The 20,065-nt window shown below is 35.8% G+C and overlaps 1 protein-coding gene and 1 long non-coding RNA gene across 2 annotated transcripts in view; one reads left to right on the top strand and one right to left on the bottom strand.

Annotated features, from left to right (window-relative positions):
- Positions 1-7,464: 7,464 nt before the first annotated feature.
- Positions 7,465-20,065, bottom strand: part of LOC113067637 (Fc receptor-like protein 5) — a 61,478-nt gene continuing 48,877 nt past the window's right edge. Inside the window, exons 8-16 of the mRNA XM_026240008.1 lie at positions 10,730-10,990; positions 10,300-10,572; positions 10,093-10,227; positions 9,700-9,873; positions 9,504-9,545; positions 8,874-9,155; positions 8,339-8,596; positions 8,133-8,246; positions 7,465-7,977 (exon numbers count right to left, since the gene is read on the bottom strand). Coding sequence (XP_026095793.1) covers positions 7,964-7,977; positions 8,133-8,246; positions 8,339-8,596; positions 8,874-9,155; positions 9,504-9,545; positions 9,700-9,873; positions 10,093-10,227; positions 10,300-10,572; positions 10,730-10,990 — 1,553 coding nt within the window. The 3' untranslated portion in view covers positions 7,465-7,963. The remainder of the gene's footprint in view (positions 7,978-8,132; positions 8,247-8,338; positions 8,597-8,873; positions 9,156-9,503; positions 9,546-9,699; positions 9,874-10,092; positions 10,228-10,299; positions 10,573-10,729; positions 10,991-20,065) is intronic.
- On the top strand, positions 14,390-14,798 carry LOC113067659 (uncharacterized). The gene is made up of 3 exons (XR_003279428.1): positions 14,390-14,423; positions 14,535-14,635; positions 14,739-14,798. It is a non-coding gene; the product is annotated as an uncharacterized LOC113067659 (long non-coding RNA).

A 20,065-nucleotide genomic window follows, 5' to 3' on the forward strand; every position in this document is an offset into this window, starting at 1 on the left:
GACTGCCATAGTATGAAGGCAAGCCCCAGCCTGACCTGCTGCCACATAACCCTTGCCCACAAGCGATGATGTAACTCGCAGCGGCTTAGTGGGCAACCCCGGAGCCTTTAGGGACGATGCCGAGCCGGGTGACAGATAGCCCGCGAGCGTCTGTTCGACCCGTGGCATCGTTCTATAACGTGCTCTCCCAGCCCCATCACGTTGCCATAGTATAGTGAATCGGGGCCAAAGAGGCGGGTAGAATATGGGTGCTTCCACGATCTCGTCATGGAGATCGGAAAAAAACGGTAGACTCCGGCGTGGAGGTGGTTGCCTCGGCCGCAGAAAGCGTTCATCTAGCTTGCTTTTCTGCGGCTCAGTATGTTTTTCTGCAGGCCATTCGATTTTTAATTTATCGCGAGGAACGCTGGTGAAGGCTCCCTCCTCGAAGAGAGCCCTCCGGGATTGAAGCGTCCGCATTGGCAATCGCTCGCAATGCGGACAGTCGGCCCCCTCGAGAGCCGACTCAACATGCTTCGGTCCCAGGCAAGACACGCACAGACTGTGTGTATCCCCGCTCGTAATGTAGCGAGGGCAGGGAGGAACAAACAATCTGTAATGTGGCTTGGAATCGCCCTTTATATGTTTGGTCTTTTGCTTTGCTTTAGGCATATTGAGCTGTTTAGCGATGTTTTAATGGCTAGGGACAGACAACAATAAATAGGACCAACGGGACAGACTTTTGACATGCACACACAGAGCGCTTGCTGAAGCTGAAGCCAGCTGCACGGCACGTGCTTATATAGCTTCCTGGTCGCTACGTCACCCCGCTCCGTGACGCCACGCCCGTCCATTGGACAAGATTGCACACGATATTCAGAGTAGGTCTCGTCAGGGACTTTCCCCAAAGCGCTACGACGCAGCTCGAGTTCCTGAAAAGTAACTGGATAAGTGTTTATGTACTTACTGTAGATGTTTGGGGTGAATTTGGTTTTAGTTTTCTCCAAAACTATACAGTAGAAATATTTGAAACTTAATACAGTAATGGTCAGATTGACTGTAAACAGAAATAAACTGAAAGAGTGAGCAAACCTATAAAAGAAAGATTTTTATGAGTGCTTGAAAATGGGACATGATGTAAAGTGCTTATGCACTTCGATGCTTGGGGTTGATTTTGTCTTTAGTTTTCTCCAAAACTATACAGTAGAATTATTTAAAAATGAATACAGTAATGGTCAGATTGACTGTAAACAGAAATAAACTGAAAGAGTGAGCAAACCTATAAAGCAAAGATTTTTATGAGTGCTTAAACATGGGACATGATGTAAAGTGCTTATGCACTTAGATGCTTGAGGTTGATTTTGGCATTAGTTTTCTCCAAAACTATACAGTAGAAATATTTGAAACTTGATACAGTAATGGTCAGATTGACTGTTAACAGAAATAAACAGAAAGAACGAGCAAACCTATAAAGCAAAGGTTTTTATGAGTGCTTGAAAATGGGACATGATGTAAAGTGCTTATGCACTTCGATGCTTGGGGTTGATTTTGTCTTTAGTTTTCTCCAAAACTATACAGTAGAATTATTTAAAAATGAATACAGTAATGGTCAGATTGACTGTAAACAGAAATAAACTGAAAGAGTGAGCAAACCTATAAAGCAAGATTTTTATGAGTGCTTGAAATGGCACATGATGTAAAGTGCTTATGCACTTAGATGCTTGGGGTTGATTTTGGCTTCAGTTTTCTCCAAAACTATACAGTAGAAATATTTGAAACTTAATACAGTAATGGTCAGATTGTCTGTAAACAGACATAAACTGAAAGAACGAGCAAACCTATAAAGCAAAGATTTTTATGAGTGCTTGAAAATGGGACATGATGCAAAGTGCTTATGCACTTAGATGCTTGGGGTTGATTTTGGCTTTAGTTTTCTCCAAAACTATACAGTAGAAATATTTGAAACTTGATACAGTAATGGTCAGATTGACTGTAAACAGAAATAAACTGAAAGAACGAGCAAACCTATAAAGCAAAGGTTTCTATGAGTGTTTGAAAATGGGACATGATGTAAAGTGCTTATGCACTTCGATGCTTGGGGTTGATTTTGTCTTTAGTTTTCTCCAAAACTATACAGTAGAATTATTTAAAAATGAATACAGTAATGGTCAGATTGACTGTAAACAGAAATAAACTGAAAGAGTGAGCAAACCTATAAAGCAAAGATTTTTATGAGTGCTTGAAATGGCACATGATGTAAAGTGCTTATGCACTTAGATGCTTGGGGTTGATTTTGGCTTCAGTTTTCTCCAAAACTATACAGTAGAAATATTTGAAACGTAATACAGTAATGGTCAGATTGACTGTAAACAGAAATAAACTGAAAGAGTGAGCAAACCTATAAAGCAAAGATTTTTATGAGTGGTTGAAAATGGCACATGATTTAAAGTGCTTATGCACTTAGATGCTTGGGGTTGAATTTGGCTTCAGTTTTCTCCAAAACTATACAGTAGAAATATTTGAAACTTGATAGAGTAATGGTCAGATTGACTGTAAACAGAAATAAACTGAAAGAACGAGCAAACCTATAAAGCAAAGATTTTTATGAGTGTTTGAAAATAGGAAATGATGTAAAGTGCTTATGCACTTAGATGCTTGGTGGTTGATTTTGGCTTATTTTTCTCCAAAACTATACAGTAGAAATATTTGAAACGTAATACAGTAATGGTCAGATTGACTGTAAACAGAAATAAACTGAAAGAACGAGCAAACCTATAAAGCAAAGATTTTTATGAGTGCTTGAAATTGGGACGTGATGTTAAGTGCTTATGCACTTAGATGCTTGGGGTTGACTTTGGCTTTAGTTTTCTCCAAAACTATACAGTAGAAATATTTGAAACTTAATACAGTAATGGTCAGAGTGTCTGTAAACAGAAATAAACTGAAAGAACGAGCAAACCTATAAAGCAAAGATTTTTATGAGTGCTTGAAAATGGCACATGAAGCAAAGTGCTTATGCACTTAGATGCTTGGGGTTGATTTTGGCTTTAGTTTTCTCCAAAACTATACAGTAGAAATATTTGAAACCTAATACAGTAATGGTCAGATTGACTGTAAACAGAAATAAACTGAAAGAACGAGCAAACCTATAAAGCAAAGGTTTTTATGAGTGCTTGAAAATGGGACATGATGTAAAGTGCTTATGCACTTCGATGCTTGGGGTTGATTTTGTCTTTAGTTTTCTCCAAAACTATACAGTAGAATTATTTAAAAATGAATACAGTAATGGTCAGATTGACTGTAAACAGACATAAACTGAAAGAACGAGCAAACCTATAAAGCAAAGGTTTTTATGAGTTCTTGAAAATGGGACATGATGTAAAGTGCTTATGCACTTCGATGCTTGGGGTTGATTTTGGCTTTAGTTTTCTCCAAAACTATACAGTAGAATTATTTAAAAATGAATACAGTAATGGTCAGATTGACTGTAAACAGAAATAAACTAATAAAACAAGCAAACCTATAAAGCAAAGATTTTTATGAGTGCTTGAAAATGGGACATGATGTAAAGTGCTTATGCACTTAGATGCTTGGAGTTGATTTTGGCTTTAGTTTTCTCCAAAACTATACAGTAGAAATATTTGAAACTTAATACAGTAATGATCAGATTGACTGTGAACAGAAATAAACTGAAAGAACGAGCAAACCTATAGAGCAAAGATTTTTTATGAGTGTTTGAAAATGGGTAATGGTGCAACAGATAGAATAAACTTTGATTAGGCATGATTTTGCCAATGATTTTTTCCAAAACTATACAGTAAAAATAATTGAAAATTAACGCAGTAATGGTCAGAGTGACTGTGAATAGGAATCAAGTGAAAGAATGAGCAAACCTATAAAGCAAAGATTTTTGTAAATGTTTGAAAATGGGACATGGTGTTAAAAAGCTTATGTGATTAGATTCTTGGAGTTGAATTTGGCTTTAGTTTTCTCCAAAACTATACAGTAGAAATATTTGAAAATTAATATATCAATGGTAAGAGTGACTGTGAATAGGAATCCACTGAAAGAAAGAGCAAACCCATGAAGCAAAGATTTTTATGAGTGTATGAAAATGGGTAACGGTGCAGGTGCTAAAATGCACTTTTCTGGAGTTATTTTGCCATTAATTTTCTCCAGCGCTATACAGTAAAATAACTTAAAAAATTAATTCAGTAATATTCTGGGTCACTGTTAAAAGTTATCAATTGGAAAAAGGAGCAAACCTTTTAAGGAAAGCATTTTATAAGTTAGTGCTTTTTATGAGAAAAGAGTGAAAATGCACATTGACTTTTGGAGTGATTTGCCTTTAAATTGTACAAAAATTGTATAATAGTTTTAACTTGAAAAAAAATACAGCAATAGTCAGGATCACTATTAGTTGAAAGGTATACACACACAAACAACACACACATACGCATTACATATTGTATCAATGTTGATATATATATATATATATATATATATATATATATATATATATATATATATATATATATATATATTATATATATATATATATATATATTATATATATATAAAATGTATATTTATAAAATGTATATATAACATATATATATATAATATATATAATATTTATATATATATATATATATATATATATATATATATATATATATATAAAATATATATAATATATATATATATATATATAATATATATATATATATAAAAAGATATATATATAATATATATATATTATACACACACACACACACACACACACATATATATATATATATATATATATATATATATATATATATATTTAAAATATATATTTATAAAATGTATATATAAAATATATATATATAAAATATATATATAATATATATATATATATATATATAATATATATATAATATATATATATAATATATATATATATTATATACACACACACACACACACACACACATATATATATATATATATATATATATATATATATATATACACATTGATAAATTATGTATATTAATGTAAAATAAAAATGTTAATGTACAAAAATAATGTATTCAGAAACATTAATTCAATGTTCAAGTCATTTAAAAAAATGCATTATTTATATCATGACATGAAATAGCAATACATAAATATTCTGATGTCCCTTTAAGTTCTTTTTATGGGTTAAATGACGTTTTATGCAGATTTTATTTCATTTATTTTTTTTTGGGAGGGGGTGGGCACCCGTGAACTATTGAAAATATCAGAAAAAGTATAAAGGAAACGCCGTTACGACAGCTTCTTTACATCTATTTTGACCGCTCCCTGCACCCGTACCGTCAGTGCACGATTAGACGCACAAACAAAAAAAAAAGTGCGGCTGGCTTGACCGTGTACTTTCAAACCGCGGCTGGCTTGACAACTGCCAGGATCTTTCCTGTTGGAGGCTTGACAGAGAACTGAGGTGCGGGTGAGTGTATTTATAGTGCTCTTGATAACCCGTGATACGTTGCAGGTGTGGCTGGTTAATAGTCAGGTGACTGAGAGCGTTGATGATCGGTGGGGCCCGGTCTTGCCAGATCCCTGACAGTAACTATGCTGTTGTGTTTTGTGCAGGTCGACGCTGATGCTTCTATAGTCAAGGAAAAGACGATTATTCTATTATTGTGTAGCTGTTAAAATGCATGGATATGAATGGAGAGAGTTGATAGGTGTTAAATAATTTAAAACCCAATGTATGTTTTCATTTCTAAAAGGATTCTGCATATTTATTGTTATGTCACTTTAAGGCCAGCAGAGGCCAGTGATGTTTCACTATCTGCAATCAAACAGTCTCCTGCTCCACATCTGCACATTTCTGAATATTTTCCACCATTAGAATTACTTGTTTTCAATTTTTACAGAAGAACGAAATGTCTTTTCTGACGGACCAAGGTGAAAAGACACTGACAAAACAAGTATACACATGTGTTCATGACAACACGGATCAGACATGAGAGCACATTAAATATACCAAAAAATAAACATGATGAGCATAATGAATATGACAAGACAGAAGTGTTAAATTAGGAATGAATGGTAGTGTTTAAGAATAAAGTGCTTGTGTACAATTGAGGTGGCTCGGAGCAGATATTATGTCAGAATATGTGCTTTTGTACAGAGTGTCTTTGGTGCACATTGAGGGAGTTGAGTGCAGACGAAGGTAAACTGACCATTGTGCAGATGTGCAAGAGTCTATAGTGCACAGCTAAGTGAAAGTGCAGATGTTTGTGAATGTACCTTGAAGTGTTTTTTTTTCTGTAGACATGGGGTAGAAAGGCAGTTAATGAGTGAGTAGGATGCTAGATGGTATCAGCTTATTCAGTATATTGACAGCCTAGGGGAAAAGCTGTTGCAGAAACTTTCCGTGTGGGTCCTGATGCTGTGTGGCTTCTGCGTGATGGCAGGGGGTCAAAGAGATGGTGGGAGGGGTGAGATCAATCTTTCACAATGGAGGAGGCTCTGCGTACACAGTGTGTCTGATAGATGTCCTGGATCGAGGGGAGGGAGACCCCTATGATCCTCTCAGTTGTCCTCACTATGCGCTGGAGGGTCTGCGTTCTGCTGTTTTGCAGTTTCCGAACCACGCAGTGATGCAGCTGGCCAGGACGCTCTCCACAGTTCCTCTGTTGAAGATGGTGAGGATGGGTGCTGGGAGACTGGCTCTCTTCAGCTTTCGCAGGAAGTGAAGACGTTGTTGCGCCTTCTTCACAGTGGAGTTTTGATTTCGTCAGAAATGTACACACCAAAAAATCTGGTGCTCCTGACTCTCTCTACAGCAGAGCCACTGATAAGCTAAAGTCACTGAACAGCATTCTGACATACAAGTCTTTTGTGTCCAGATGTGATAAGATGGAGTGCAGTGTGTAGGAGATAACTTCATCTGTAGAGAGGTTGGGGCGATGTGCGAATTATAGAGGGTCTAGAAAAGAGGGCAAAGTGGAGAGGATGTGTTTTTTGACCAGACGTTTCTATTAAGCAGTCGGAATTCAGTATTGCAGAGAGTTGTGTAGTAATGTAACATCATTTGTTTGTATAATAAACCGTGTGCATCTTAAACTAAAGGTTCTCTTATGAAGAACAGCTCAGTGTCTGTAGTCTAATGAGCCTTAAATACAAGATAACAGTAAGATCAGAACAACAGAAAGTAATAATTCATAGTCCAGTAAGTTATTTCAGTAATCACTTCTACTGATGAGTGTTTCTAATGTCTCATAAGACTCATTTATTCAGGAATCAATTTATAGTTGTCACATTTTGCTAGTATTATTTTTATATGCATATTAACTGTAATAATTACAGTATATTAATGGACATGTAAAACCCGATTGGCTCATAGATCATGGTTCTTTTGTTTTTACTGTGACACTGCAAGAGTGTTTTAACAAAGCATCAGCTCCACAATATTTTAAAAGGCACTGCTTTTTTATTTTAAGAAAGAAAATATAAACAGTTCAAAATATGAAAAACCTACAGAGCTTTGCAACAATACAAGTCATGAATAAAGAATACACTAAAGAATAATGAATAAACATGCTTACAAATGACACATCCATGTGGTTATAAATCAGGCAATCATCACAGAGGCTACATAACATAGAAGCACTAAGACTTATACTGTAAACGATTGAACTTTACAATATTAAGGCAGAACAAAATAAAAACATTAAACTTTAACTTTCATGATTCAATAATACTGAAAATCAACTGAAAAAGCAGTAATGTAAAGTAAGCTTCCAAACCTTTATGAGCAAAAAGTTTAGTTCGAGTCACTATGTCATCAACATCTTACAATGTTTTAGCAATTACAAAGAAAAAAATGATGTAATGCCAAACAATTCCTGTTGGGTAAAATCAAGTTTTGCTCTACATGTTTTCTTGTTGAATATCCTGTTTCACTCAGAAGTCTAACGGTTTGAAGTTCTGGTTCATGTTGAATCTAACAACCATTAGCTGCAAGTCAAAGGAGGACAGTGGTGCATCCACACAAACACAAATGTTAATTTGACCACATGCACATTCAACCAAACAGCATTAATGATAATAATAATTGTTTCTCAGTAAAATATGATTATAATGACATGTAATAAATCATTCAACTGTTATACCTCTCATCCTGCAGCACTTGAAGATCAGCACGACTGTCACTATCAGATATGGACAAACTGTCAGTACAGAACTGAGTGTGTGGAGGACAGAGATCTGAGATTCTGAATGAGAAACTGAAAAAGAGACACACAAACACTTTATCAAGCACTATATCTGAACGAGAGCATATGAAGAAATAAATCAGCTCACAGTTTCATTGACTCACATTCATTTGAGACTCCTCTGACTGAGATCCAGCTCTTGGGTGACTCTCCTCTCTCTGGGTGTTTGCAGTAGTAGAAACCCTCATGTGACTTTGAGACAGTAGAGATGATCATCTCTGTAGTTTGATTCTGGATGAGTGATCCATCTTTATAGAAATCAGCTCTGAGGATTGGTGGAGTTGAATGTTTATAAAAACAGCGTAGAGTCAGAGAATCTCCTTCAGTCACAGGATGAACAGGACTCTCCAGAATCACATCAGCTACACAAACAGATGAAATGTGTGCTGATAGTATATAGCAACTATATGGTAAGAAATGTAATAATAATAATAATCTTCATCATCATCATAAAAAAGGTTTTTACATTTTCTTGCAAAACTACATTTTGGTATGTCTTAACCATTGAGTATTTATTTGTAATGCAGACTGACACGTCATGTTTTTGTTTAATAAACTACTTTGTGTACTGCATTGTAAATGAAAATAATAATAAAAAAATCAGAAATGAAAAAATAAAATACAGAAACTCAGACTCACGGTGTACAGTGATATTAACAGGATGACTGATCTCTCCAGATTCAGACTGACACCAGTACACTCCAGTGTCTGATGGGACGGTGGAGCTGATTGTACATGTAGATCCTGTCTGTGATCCCCAGTGTGATGATGAACAATCTTCCAGCCCCCATCTTTCTGTGTATCTTCTCACTCTCCATCTATCAGAGTTACGCTGGTCCTCACAGCTCAGAGAGAGAGAGACAGATGTGAAGTGTTGAGTTCTGTTGGGACTGATGATCAGAGAGACTGGAGGAGAATCACCTGAGAAGACAATTACAGTTTGGAAATCAAGAGTTTTATTGATTTAACACTTTACACAATGTACACTTCATTTTTGATCAAAACAAAATAACATATTTGTAATTATGCCATCAGAGAGCATGCCAAAGACAACTGAGACAACTTCAAGTTAGTTCTGGAGGAAAAAAATTAATAATTATTTAATAATTATTAAATTATTTTAACTTAATCCACCATTATCTCAATTCTAAATAAGTACAAATTCATTATAATTAATTGTTTTCAGTTGTGTTGTGGGCAATAAAACATTCCAGAATAATATTGTTAAACTCATTTTTACACTGAAATAAAGAAAATATATGTGCCAACCTGAGTTGCTGCTGACCCCTGCCTCCACCGTTGTTTTAATCTCTGCCAGAAGAAAAAGCATCTTTCTCCATTGACACAATTCAGTAGTAGACTTGTATTATGACAGAATAAAATTTCATAACAAATCAAGCATTTAAAAGATCAAGTAAAATTTCAGGAGAGTCTCATTTCATTCAGAGATTCAGCCTGAACTCACCAGTGACCCATAGTGGTTGTTCGTTGCTGTACCATGTGAAATAGACTGGTTTTTCTCTCTCTGCTCTGCACACATAAACTCCTGTGTGATTTAGAGCAGCAGAACTGACCGTGTAGTTTCCTCCAGCTCCTCTGCTGCTGTCTGAGAGCAACTGATAATTAAAACTTCTGTAGTCTGTATGAAGTGAAAGTGTAGTTACCTCAAAAATATTATCAGTCATTTTTACATGAGACGTTTATATTACCTTTGTTATAATCAGTACTCAGACTAGTTTATTTATTTGATTTTTAATGTATATTATTATTATTTTTTTTTTTTTATTATTATTTTTTTTTTTTTTTGGATGAAACCAGTTCATTCAGATGTTATCACATGAAGTACATTATATCTTACCTGATGAAACAGGTAGAGTGAACCAGCTGAATGTCCAGCCTGTAGAGGAGTCTTTAACCTCACAGATCAGAGTCACTGGATCTCCTTCAGTCAACCACTTCTGTGGAGAAACACTTAAAACTGGTCTGGGTCTATCTGAAATACAGAAATCACTCATTAATAACATGTTAAACCTGTGTGTGTTTATAAAGAGATGATCAAACTCACCTGATACTGTCAGTGTAACTTCATCACTAATGTGTGATGTTCGTGATCCTCCTCTCTCTGCTCCATAACAGGAGTATTTACCTGCGTCAGACTCAGTAACAGAACTGAATGTGTGTTCCTGTAGTTCACTGAAAACACTGTCTGAACCGTCTTTATACCAGCTGTACTTCCAGCTAGAGACTCCTTCACCATCAATGTCACATCTGAGAGTGACTGTGTCTCCTCTGAATACATGTTGATCAGGTTTAATGCTCACTTTGGCTTTTGGTCTTTCTGTACAACAACAACAATACTTGATTGTAAAACACATGCTAGATCAAGTTAGACTGAAGTGTTGTTCTCTAAAGCTGTTATAATCACAGATTCAGTGTCTTGTGAATTATTTTCATTGTGTTCTCTGAGCAGATCATTATTTGATTAAAATACTTGCCGTATATTGTAACTGTTACTGTTTCACTGTAATTTGTGTAAAGTCCTCTTCTGTGTGCTCTGCACCTGTACTCTCCTCCATCAGAGACTGTCACTGAATTGATAGTTTTATTTGCAGCTTCAATAGCTTCAGTGTTTGAGTTTCTACTCCGGATTATCTCCCATCCATCCCATGACTGATCCACCTCACATCTCAGAGTAACTGAGTCTCCAGTGAACAGTGAACTCTGTGGCTCAACAGTCAGAGTTGGTTTGGGAATATCTGTCAGTATAAAGTCATTGAGAATTTAGAAACATCAAACTTGAGTGTTAAATGATTTTCAGCAGAAAATCTTGTCCTCTCATTGTTTAATAATTATTGTACTTTGATTACATTTTTATTTGTTGTCACACATCAGTCTTAAAATGGTGCATTTATAATCATAATAAAATGTAACACTCATTTATTTCTAAATTACTGCAGAATCAGTATTTAATAATCAGTGTTAGAATCAGTCGTATGTGATGAAATACATTAATCAAAGTGACTCACCTTCAGTTTGTCCAGAGTGGATGTTTGAAATCAGCACTAAAACACAAAGAGAAAAACTCATTAAACTGTGAACACTGAGCTGATCATTTGTCTATTTTATGTTATTTTATAATTTTGTCTAGAGCAAATTGCACCTGAGCACAGATAATGATGATCTTGTAAAAAAATAAAATAATAATTTAAACACGCTAAAAAAAAAAAAAAAAATCTTGATCCGTCTCGCTTTGAGTGAGTTTCAGTTTTAAGGAAGCTAAAAAAATTATATATATACATATATATATATATATATATATATATATATATATATATATATATATATATATATATATATATATATATATAACAATAAAATATATTATATACTAACAGTGGTAATGTTTCCAGATTAACATTTAAACATCTGACTAATAGCAGAGGTATCTGAATAGCTTATTACACAACATTGACAATAACTGCACAAAAAAACAAAACATTACAAAGCACAAAACTGAATGACTGAACAAACACACTGATCTACAACACAACAAAGTGAATTTCTCTTCACAAACAGCACTAACTGCACACTTCCTCTCTCAAAATCATCTCGCACTCTTACAGTATTTGAAAAAGAATTCAGAATTGGGTCACAATTAACTAACAGTGTAAACGAGGCCCTATAGACTCCATCACCTAATGTCTGTGTGCACTAGGTGTGTTTTGTGTTTGCTTTTAGCGATATAGCCTACTCATATCAAAAACTAACAAAACTAACTTACAATTACAATATTATTGCATACCACACATAGTTACAGAAGTTCTAAGCGGCCATGCATTATTATTTTTCATTCTTGTTTTCTCGTTATAACGACTTAATTTTCTCATTATCTCGACATAATCAGAGTTGTTTTCTCTTTTCTGTTTTTTTTTTTTACAATGATTGTTTGATCTATTGTTGCTATAGTAATGAATTCAACGTTGACACACATCTGATGGACAACCGTGTGCTCTTACTGTATCCTATGTCGTGGATATTTCAGCAAATTTGGCTTCGTCTAGTAATAACTTCTACAATACATAACTAAACTCCTGTCCATCCTGTAATGAAGAGACTTTGCAAATATCTTTAGTTCATTCTTTCATCCACTGAAGTGAGTTTTAACCTTTAAAAACTTACATCTCTGAATATAGTATTTGCACAAAGTAATTAAGTTATTTATCAAAAAATCTAGGATCTTTTCCTTCAACAATACTCCAACCTTAATTGAGAACACAGTCAAAGGGTGTATTGATGTATGTTTGTGTAATGGATGCCAGCGAGTAGTGCTGTGCAGGAAAACCGACGCTAGTGGCTGTAGCCATTTAGCCTCCTTGTTAGTGCATCCGCCTCCCATGCCGGAGACCCGGGTTCGAGCGGTGGAGAGGACCCGGGAGAGAGGGTTTACATTGGTGCCGTCACCCGGGTGGGGGTGAGTGTAACGGAGGCCAGTGCTCTGCATTTAACCCATCCAAAGTACACACACACAGAGCAGTGAAAACACACACACCCGGAGAAGTGGGCAGCCATTTGTGACCCGTCACGGAAACCAGTGACACAAGTCGGCAGCACAACTTTCGAGCAAAATGAGAAAGAAGCGGGTTTCGTTTTTTTGCAGAATCTGTTAATTGAGATCATGAAGTAGCCTCTCCGTGTTTGAGATAGCAGTATTGGTATATTTAAAAGCGTACATTTTGAGGTTGAAATCGGCTAGTTTTTAGGAGATTCTTGCACGCAGTAGGGGCGTGTGTGTATTTCCATTCTGGATAAGCCGGCTTTTGTTTCTTTTGTTATTGCCCCCGACCTCCGAGGGAAGCGTGGCTACTTACTATGCAGTGCTCTGGCCGGCTCTAGCTGATATGAACAATCGCTCAATGATTCTGAAGATGATCTGAGCGACGATGAAAGCGGCATAATAAGACTGTATAATATCCCTAATCTACAACTGAGCGAAGATGACGACGAGGAAGAATGTATTGGACTGGCGTCAGACGAGTTGGACCGTAAGATATCAGAGGCTATATCGATAGCAACATTTGATGGGGATAAAGAGAGAGATATGGGGAAAATCTCTTTAGCTTATCATAGTTGATCATAACTATTGAAATGGCATGAAAATTTCATTTCATGATTATAGTGACCAAAATGATCACGGTTATCACAGAATCCTGTTCAAAAAGTCCTAATGCTACAAAATGAAATCAATTCACCAAGTTTTATGTAGAAAACCAGCAAATAACAAATAAAATTAGCATCAATATGTACTTTTTGTTTACGTAAACATTAAAATAATAACATTTAAAATGATGGCCAGATTGTCTTGCAACGTTATTTACAATGCACAAGTTCAAATAGAGTTTTGACAAAAAAGGTTTTATAAAAAGACAAAACTCACATATTTCAGCCAATAAAACATTTTTATAAAAGTCAAAAAAGATAAATTACTGACATTTACAATGCACATTATCCTTTATTATTAATAGTATGCGGTCAAATTTTTCCCATTGTGTCTGTCTTTGCTATGCAAACATGCAGCTTTACGGGGGGAGCTTTACAGGGGGTATGGCTAATCTAAATGAGATGTAATTAGATGTAAATGAGCCCTGTTGTCACTCCCAGCAGTGAGAACAGGTGAGAACTGCACATTCTTTAGAGGCTATTTTCTGCTTTTTTAGCTTTTTTGAGTAACTACCTTCAAATGGCCACAACTTCTCCAAATATTACACATCATTGGAAAGCTTGGAGACTACATTTTCAGAATCTGTGAATAACTCAAAATGCCCCAGAACCGACTTGTGTCCCTACTTTCCGTGATTGGTCACATTTACGCTGCGGTGCCCGGGGAGCAGTTGGGGGTTCGATGCCTCTTTGCCAATACATTTCTGATAAACTTATTTGTTAATTGTTTGCTTTTTAAAGGTTTACCTTCAGTACATGATGGATAGCATAGGTGTAAATTAGTTTTTGGTGGCTTGTGTTAAAATAACGTATAATGAAAGGACATGATTTTGTATGTGTATGCCTCTAGCATTTGTTTTATAATGTTAAAAAGGTCATATGAGGAGATTGTTTTCATATTAAATTCACTTTTTCATTCACTTCCAGGTATAGGATTAGCATGGAAGATGCAGCACTCTTTACATTTTAAATGTATGTTGCCACCCTAGAAGTCAAAGTCTTTTTACATGTGACATTAACGTGTACATATTTTTTGTTGTTGTTGTTGTTCTATTATTCTATTGTTTTACTTTTTTGTTTCAGATCAAATGTATATCAAGTGTTATCCATCCTCATAACACCTCCACAAATAGAGACTGGAACTTCTGAGCACCATCATCTTGTCTGCTTTGAGACTGTCATAGGTGAATGATACAGTACTCTTCTGTGTTGAATTTACATACCGTCAGTACACAGCCATAGTTTTGTTCCAGTTTTGCTGTGCTCATGTCTTCTTTGTGTCCCCAGCCCAGCAATCAGATGCATTAGAACAACAAAGCACAACTGTGGTGGCCCAGGCACCTTCAGCAAGAAGTAAATTTCTTTAACATTAATGATAATGCAATGTCAGTATTGTAATTAAACTTGACCCATCTGACATAATTATTCATGCCAGAGATTTAACAACATTGTCAGCGAGGAGTATTTTCAACAGGAGGCACATTTCAGCTGGCTTGATAGTGACTTCAATAAGTGTGGTTGACCCTCTTGTTTTTTGTGGCTATAACAATTGGGCTAAGTAATCTCACTCTCTTCCATTTCCCTAACATGAAACTTTTGACTGAAACATGATATATATATATATATATATATATATATATATATATATATATATATATATATATATATATATATATATATATATATATATATATATATATATATATATATATATAAATAATGGAATGCTAACAGCAGGTGGGGGTCCGCTAACCATTTGCCAGAAATCTATTACTATTGTTCAGCAGGCATTTAGAGGTTTATATATTAAATTATATAAAAAATATTCCAAATTAATTTACAAAAACCTTTCAATATTATTGAATTTGAATTGTTGCTTCATGTTTTAACAATACATCCATGCATACTCAGCGAAATAAAGTTTGGGATTATTTTCATCTGTTTTGTACAGTGTGTTTCCAAAATAAAACTGCAGTTTTACAGTTTTGAGCATGTGGTAGTTTATTGAGGCTCATTGTAAAGCCATTGCTGCCAGTCATTAGATGCCTTTTAGCCTTTATTGTGTGTTGATCTAAATGCAAACTAGGATCTAATTAAACCTACAATTGTGTATTTATCCATGGTGCACGGTTCGACGGTAAAACAACGCCGTGTTATAAACGTTGATTCACTTTTTAAAATCAACACCTCATTCAGCGTGAATCCAAGGTCTCCAGAACGTTATAATTCATCCGTAATGAAGGTAAGAAGGTGAAACAGCATCATGATTTCAACGGTGAATCAATGTCATGATTTCAACGGTGAATCAACGCTGATTCAACCATGGTACCTGATGTTGTTTCAACGTTGAATCAGCGTTGAAATGCCGGCTGGGTTGGTTCTGATTTTATTGGGTTTGCTGTGGAGGAAAAGTTAGCAAGAAGATAAGGCAGCAGAGGATTGGAAAGGACAGTAAAGAGGAGTGAAGTGGAGAGGAGAATGGAGGATTGAACAGAAGAGAAGAGGGAAGAGAAGAATAGTGGGAAAGAGTGGAGAGGAGAGAAGAGTGGAGAGAAGTGGAGTGGATTGGAGAGGAGAATAAAGAGTAAAGAGTACAGGAGTGGATTGAACAAGAGAGAAGAGTGGAGAGGAGTGGATGGAATAGGAGACAATATGAGTTGAGAGGGGAGAAGAGTGAAGAGGATTGAACAAGAGAGAAGAAGCGTGGAGAAGAAAGGAAAGGAGGAGAGGGGAGTTAACTGAACAGGAGAGGATTAGAGTGACGAGGAGATAACAGGAGAGGAGTGATTTTAATTGGAGAAGAATAAAGGATAGGAGCCTGAGTTCTCAACCAAGCAGCTGGAGAGAAAGCTGCTTAGTACCAACTATACTGCTTGCATAAGGCCATCCTTAAAATAGTTCAGTTTGCAGTAAAAGTAAAAAAAAATAAAAATTCAAAAAGGGTCGGTAGGTAGGGTCAATTTTTTTTTTTCAATGTAAAAAAAGTAAAATTTTGGTAATGGTGATTACATAGGTATGAATTTAAACAAATTAGCATATCGTGATGTCACTGACTGGGTCATCAACCCGTGCCTTTGCGCGCATAATTGCAAACCTAATTTTGATGCAGGCTATATAGACCACAAACAAACTTAAATCTTTGTCAAAAACATGTTTTTTGCATGGATTTCAGGTGCATTCATTTCAAGAAAAAAATCTGGAACTGTTTTACTTGCATCCACCAGTGTCAATGCAACCTACAAATGAGAGACCGTTTACTTTGTTTTCTCGGGTTGTCACTTTTGTGTTCATTGAATTGATTGTAAAATTGATTTTGCATGTCCAAATATATTTTATAGGGCAAATAACACCAAATATAGGTAAATCCACGGACAACAGGCAGGACGAATGTAAAGATTCAATATATTGGTAAAGACCAATATTTCTGATGATTTTTGGCATGAAGTTTAGTGCACAATGACAAACAGGAGTGCAACATTCTTGAAAAACAATAAGCAGAGTGTACTGCCATAATGCAAAACATTTATGGCAGGCTTCTATTGGATTTAAATCCTGCCATGATTCAAAACTGAAAATAAAGTTCTGAAAGATTGAAACTAAGTGTTCGAAAACTCAAAATCGTACAAAAAAAGTTTTGCAAGATCGAAAAATAAGATTTGCAAGCTTGCAAAATGTAAAAAAATAAAAATATCTCTGCAAACATTATGTTGTTTTTGAGATTTCCTTATACAGAACTGCAACATTTTTTTTACAATGTTGCGCAAAGAATTTTTCAGAGTTTCAAATTTGTCAGTGTTCTCCCACTGTATTAGATTGTTTTCCAGGTTTGAAACCTTGTAAATGGTGATCTGAAAACTGGTGTGTGAATGTGTGAAAAATTTTTTTTGAAACTCTGAAAACATAGCTTTGCAGGCTTGCAAAGTGGTAAAAAAAATTTAATCTCTTCAAACATAATTTTGTTTTTGAGTTTTCCCTCTTCAGAAGTGCAACACTCCTTTTAATAGTGTTGTGCAATCATTTTTTCAGAGTTTCGAATTTGTCACTGTTCTCCCAGTGTATAGTTTGTTTTCAAGATTTGAAACCTTGTAAATAGTGATCTGAAAATTGGTGTGCCAATAGGTGAAAAAAAAGTTTTGAATCTCTGAAAACTGAGGTTCGAAAGGGCGAAACGTATTACATTACATTACATTTGCACTCCTATTGCAGACGATTTTTTCAGAACTGAGTTTACAACACCCACTTTCCGGAGATACGCCCACACAGTTGCGAGCTTGCGACTCACATGATTTGTGGCAGCGTTGTCACGCAGCTCTGTTCTGAAACCAGACTGAGTGAAAATGAAGCTTCGCAACCTCACAACTAATAAAAAAGCCTGGAGGGAGGGCCTTCTACTCTTGGCCAATGCTTTGCTGTATGCTGACGTACAGTCCAATCACAAGTCATATTTACTGGAAAGGTGGGATTGACCGACTGCTCCGCCAATAACAAAAATGCACAGGATATGCAAAATAAACGGTCCTAAAATTAAAATAAAAGGTTTCCGACTTGTCGCTGGAATTCACCATTCAATTGCCAGTAGCCACTGGGTTTACCACTGATAGGCCGGCACATCACCTCACGCAGCGAACGATTCACTTTCCTCAACTCAGTTTCTTTTGTGAGGTGGGGTGGGGGGTTGGTCCTGTAGCTAATTTCACATAATGATTACAAATTACAAAAATCAATTACAAAATCATAATTTTTAAAAAGGTTTTATTGAAAATTTTGATGTCTGTGAGATGTCTGTGAGATGTCTGTGACGACACAAGTCCGGTAAATCTGCAAACAGCAGCATACTTGATAACTTCTGTCAGCTGACCATGGCTACTGCAATTTTTCTCTCTGTATATTTACAATAAAACGAAATAGGATATCAAATACCACTGCCTCCTTTCGTTTTAATTTTAACATAAGAACAGCTGCAGAAATGTACATAGTTCAGGGATATATATATATATATATATATATATATATATATATATACAGCCATTAGCCTACAATCAAACAAAATATTATTTTATAAATTTGCCTTTTTTATTTTCATTTTAACATATAGATAAATTTAATATAGACCAAAGAAAACCCGTTAGATTTACCCTGCAGCTGAATTATATATATTTTTTCAACCACTAAAGAGACATCAGAGCCAGCGGCACATATCAGAAGGTCTATCCGAGGTGGGGCTGATTCTCGGCGAATAGATGATCACTGAGATCTCGTTGATTGCGTGGAGCTTACCGTCTACGAGATCGGCGAAACACATTTTTAAATAGGCGCTGTCTTTATAAATAAACCACAGATTTTAGTTTTAAACAACTACATTCTCGCCTGAAATGCTTTAAAATTATATTTCATGACACAATAACAGCAATATTTTGAAAATGTTGATCCGAATAAATGGTGGTTGAACTCAACCAATGCTGCGTGAACTCAACCAATCAGGATGTGTAGCGCCCAAGTCGCGCCCCCGAAAGTTCAGAAACTTTGAAAAAGTACCACCTCACCAGCAGGGACTTTCTAAAGGGGCATTTTTTTTTTACCCGGAACTTTATTTAGTTCCTGGTTCCTGCAATGGAAACACACTGAGTACCAGGCCAAAGTCCCTGGTTCCTGGGTAAAGTTCCTGCGGTGGAAATGCGGCATTTGGTGGTACTCTAGAAGCACTGCGAGCCCATCTCTTTGTTAGCATCAAAGGAGATGTGCATTGCCTTCCACCAACTGAAGACACCTTCCTATTACACCTTCGACGAGTCATTGATCAGTTGGCCATGTGTAAGCGGGCACACATGGTTCAGCCAACCTATCCAGCTGCCACTGATTTTGGGAGACAACGTGTCAATGGCAAATTGGTGCCAACCATGATGCTGAAAGAGGCAAAACCTTCTAAATTCAAACACAGCCAATACTGCCGTTGCAAGAAAAGCTGGTCCAAAAATAACAAAAACTATGAGTTTATTCAGCATTGTCTTCTCTTCTGAAGACAATGAACAATCTTTTGTTTGTTATCTGGCTCGGCTCGGTGTTCATCTTCAGTTCTCTCTTCACAGCAGTTCAGTCAGTGTAATGTTTGAGTAAATTAATTCCTCTGGGATACTGGTTGGTTTTAACTCAGAGGGAGTGTCAGCCACATTAAAAAAGTTAACAGCTTAAGTCATTTGTGGATTAATTCTGGATTAACTGGTTCAAGAAGATCTGGTTACATCGGATGATTTGTTCTTGAACTGGATATCACTAAACTGCAGTGTTTTGAAATCTCACAATGCTAAATAAAGCCGTCGTTTTTTTAGTTTTGTATTAAAATGTATTTTAGATGCTTCAACAAATTCTAACTGACCATCTGATGTCACATGGACTACTTTGAAGATGTTTTTATTACTTTTCTAGACATGGACAGTATACTGTTCACACACTTTCAATGGAGGGACTGAGAGCTCTCGGACTAAATATAAAATATCTTAAACTGTGTTCCGAAGATGAACGGAGGTCTTACAGGTTTTGAACGACATGAGGGTGAGTCATTATTTACATAATTTTTCGCAGTGAGAAAGTGATAACTCGGTCTAAACAGGATCAGA

The sequence above is a fragment of the Carassius auratus genome, linkage group LG28B (genome assembly GCF_003368295.1).
Source record: "Carassius auratus strain Wakin linkage group LG28B, ASM336829v1, whole genome shotgun sequence".
NCBI lineage: Eukaryota > Metazoa > Chordata > Actinopteri > Cypriniformes > Cyprinidae > Carassius > Carassius auratus.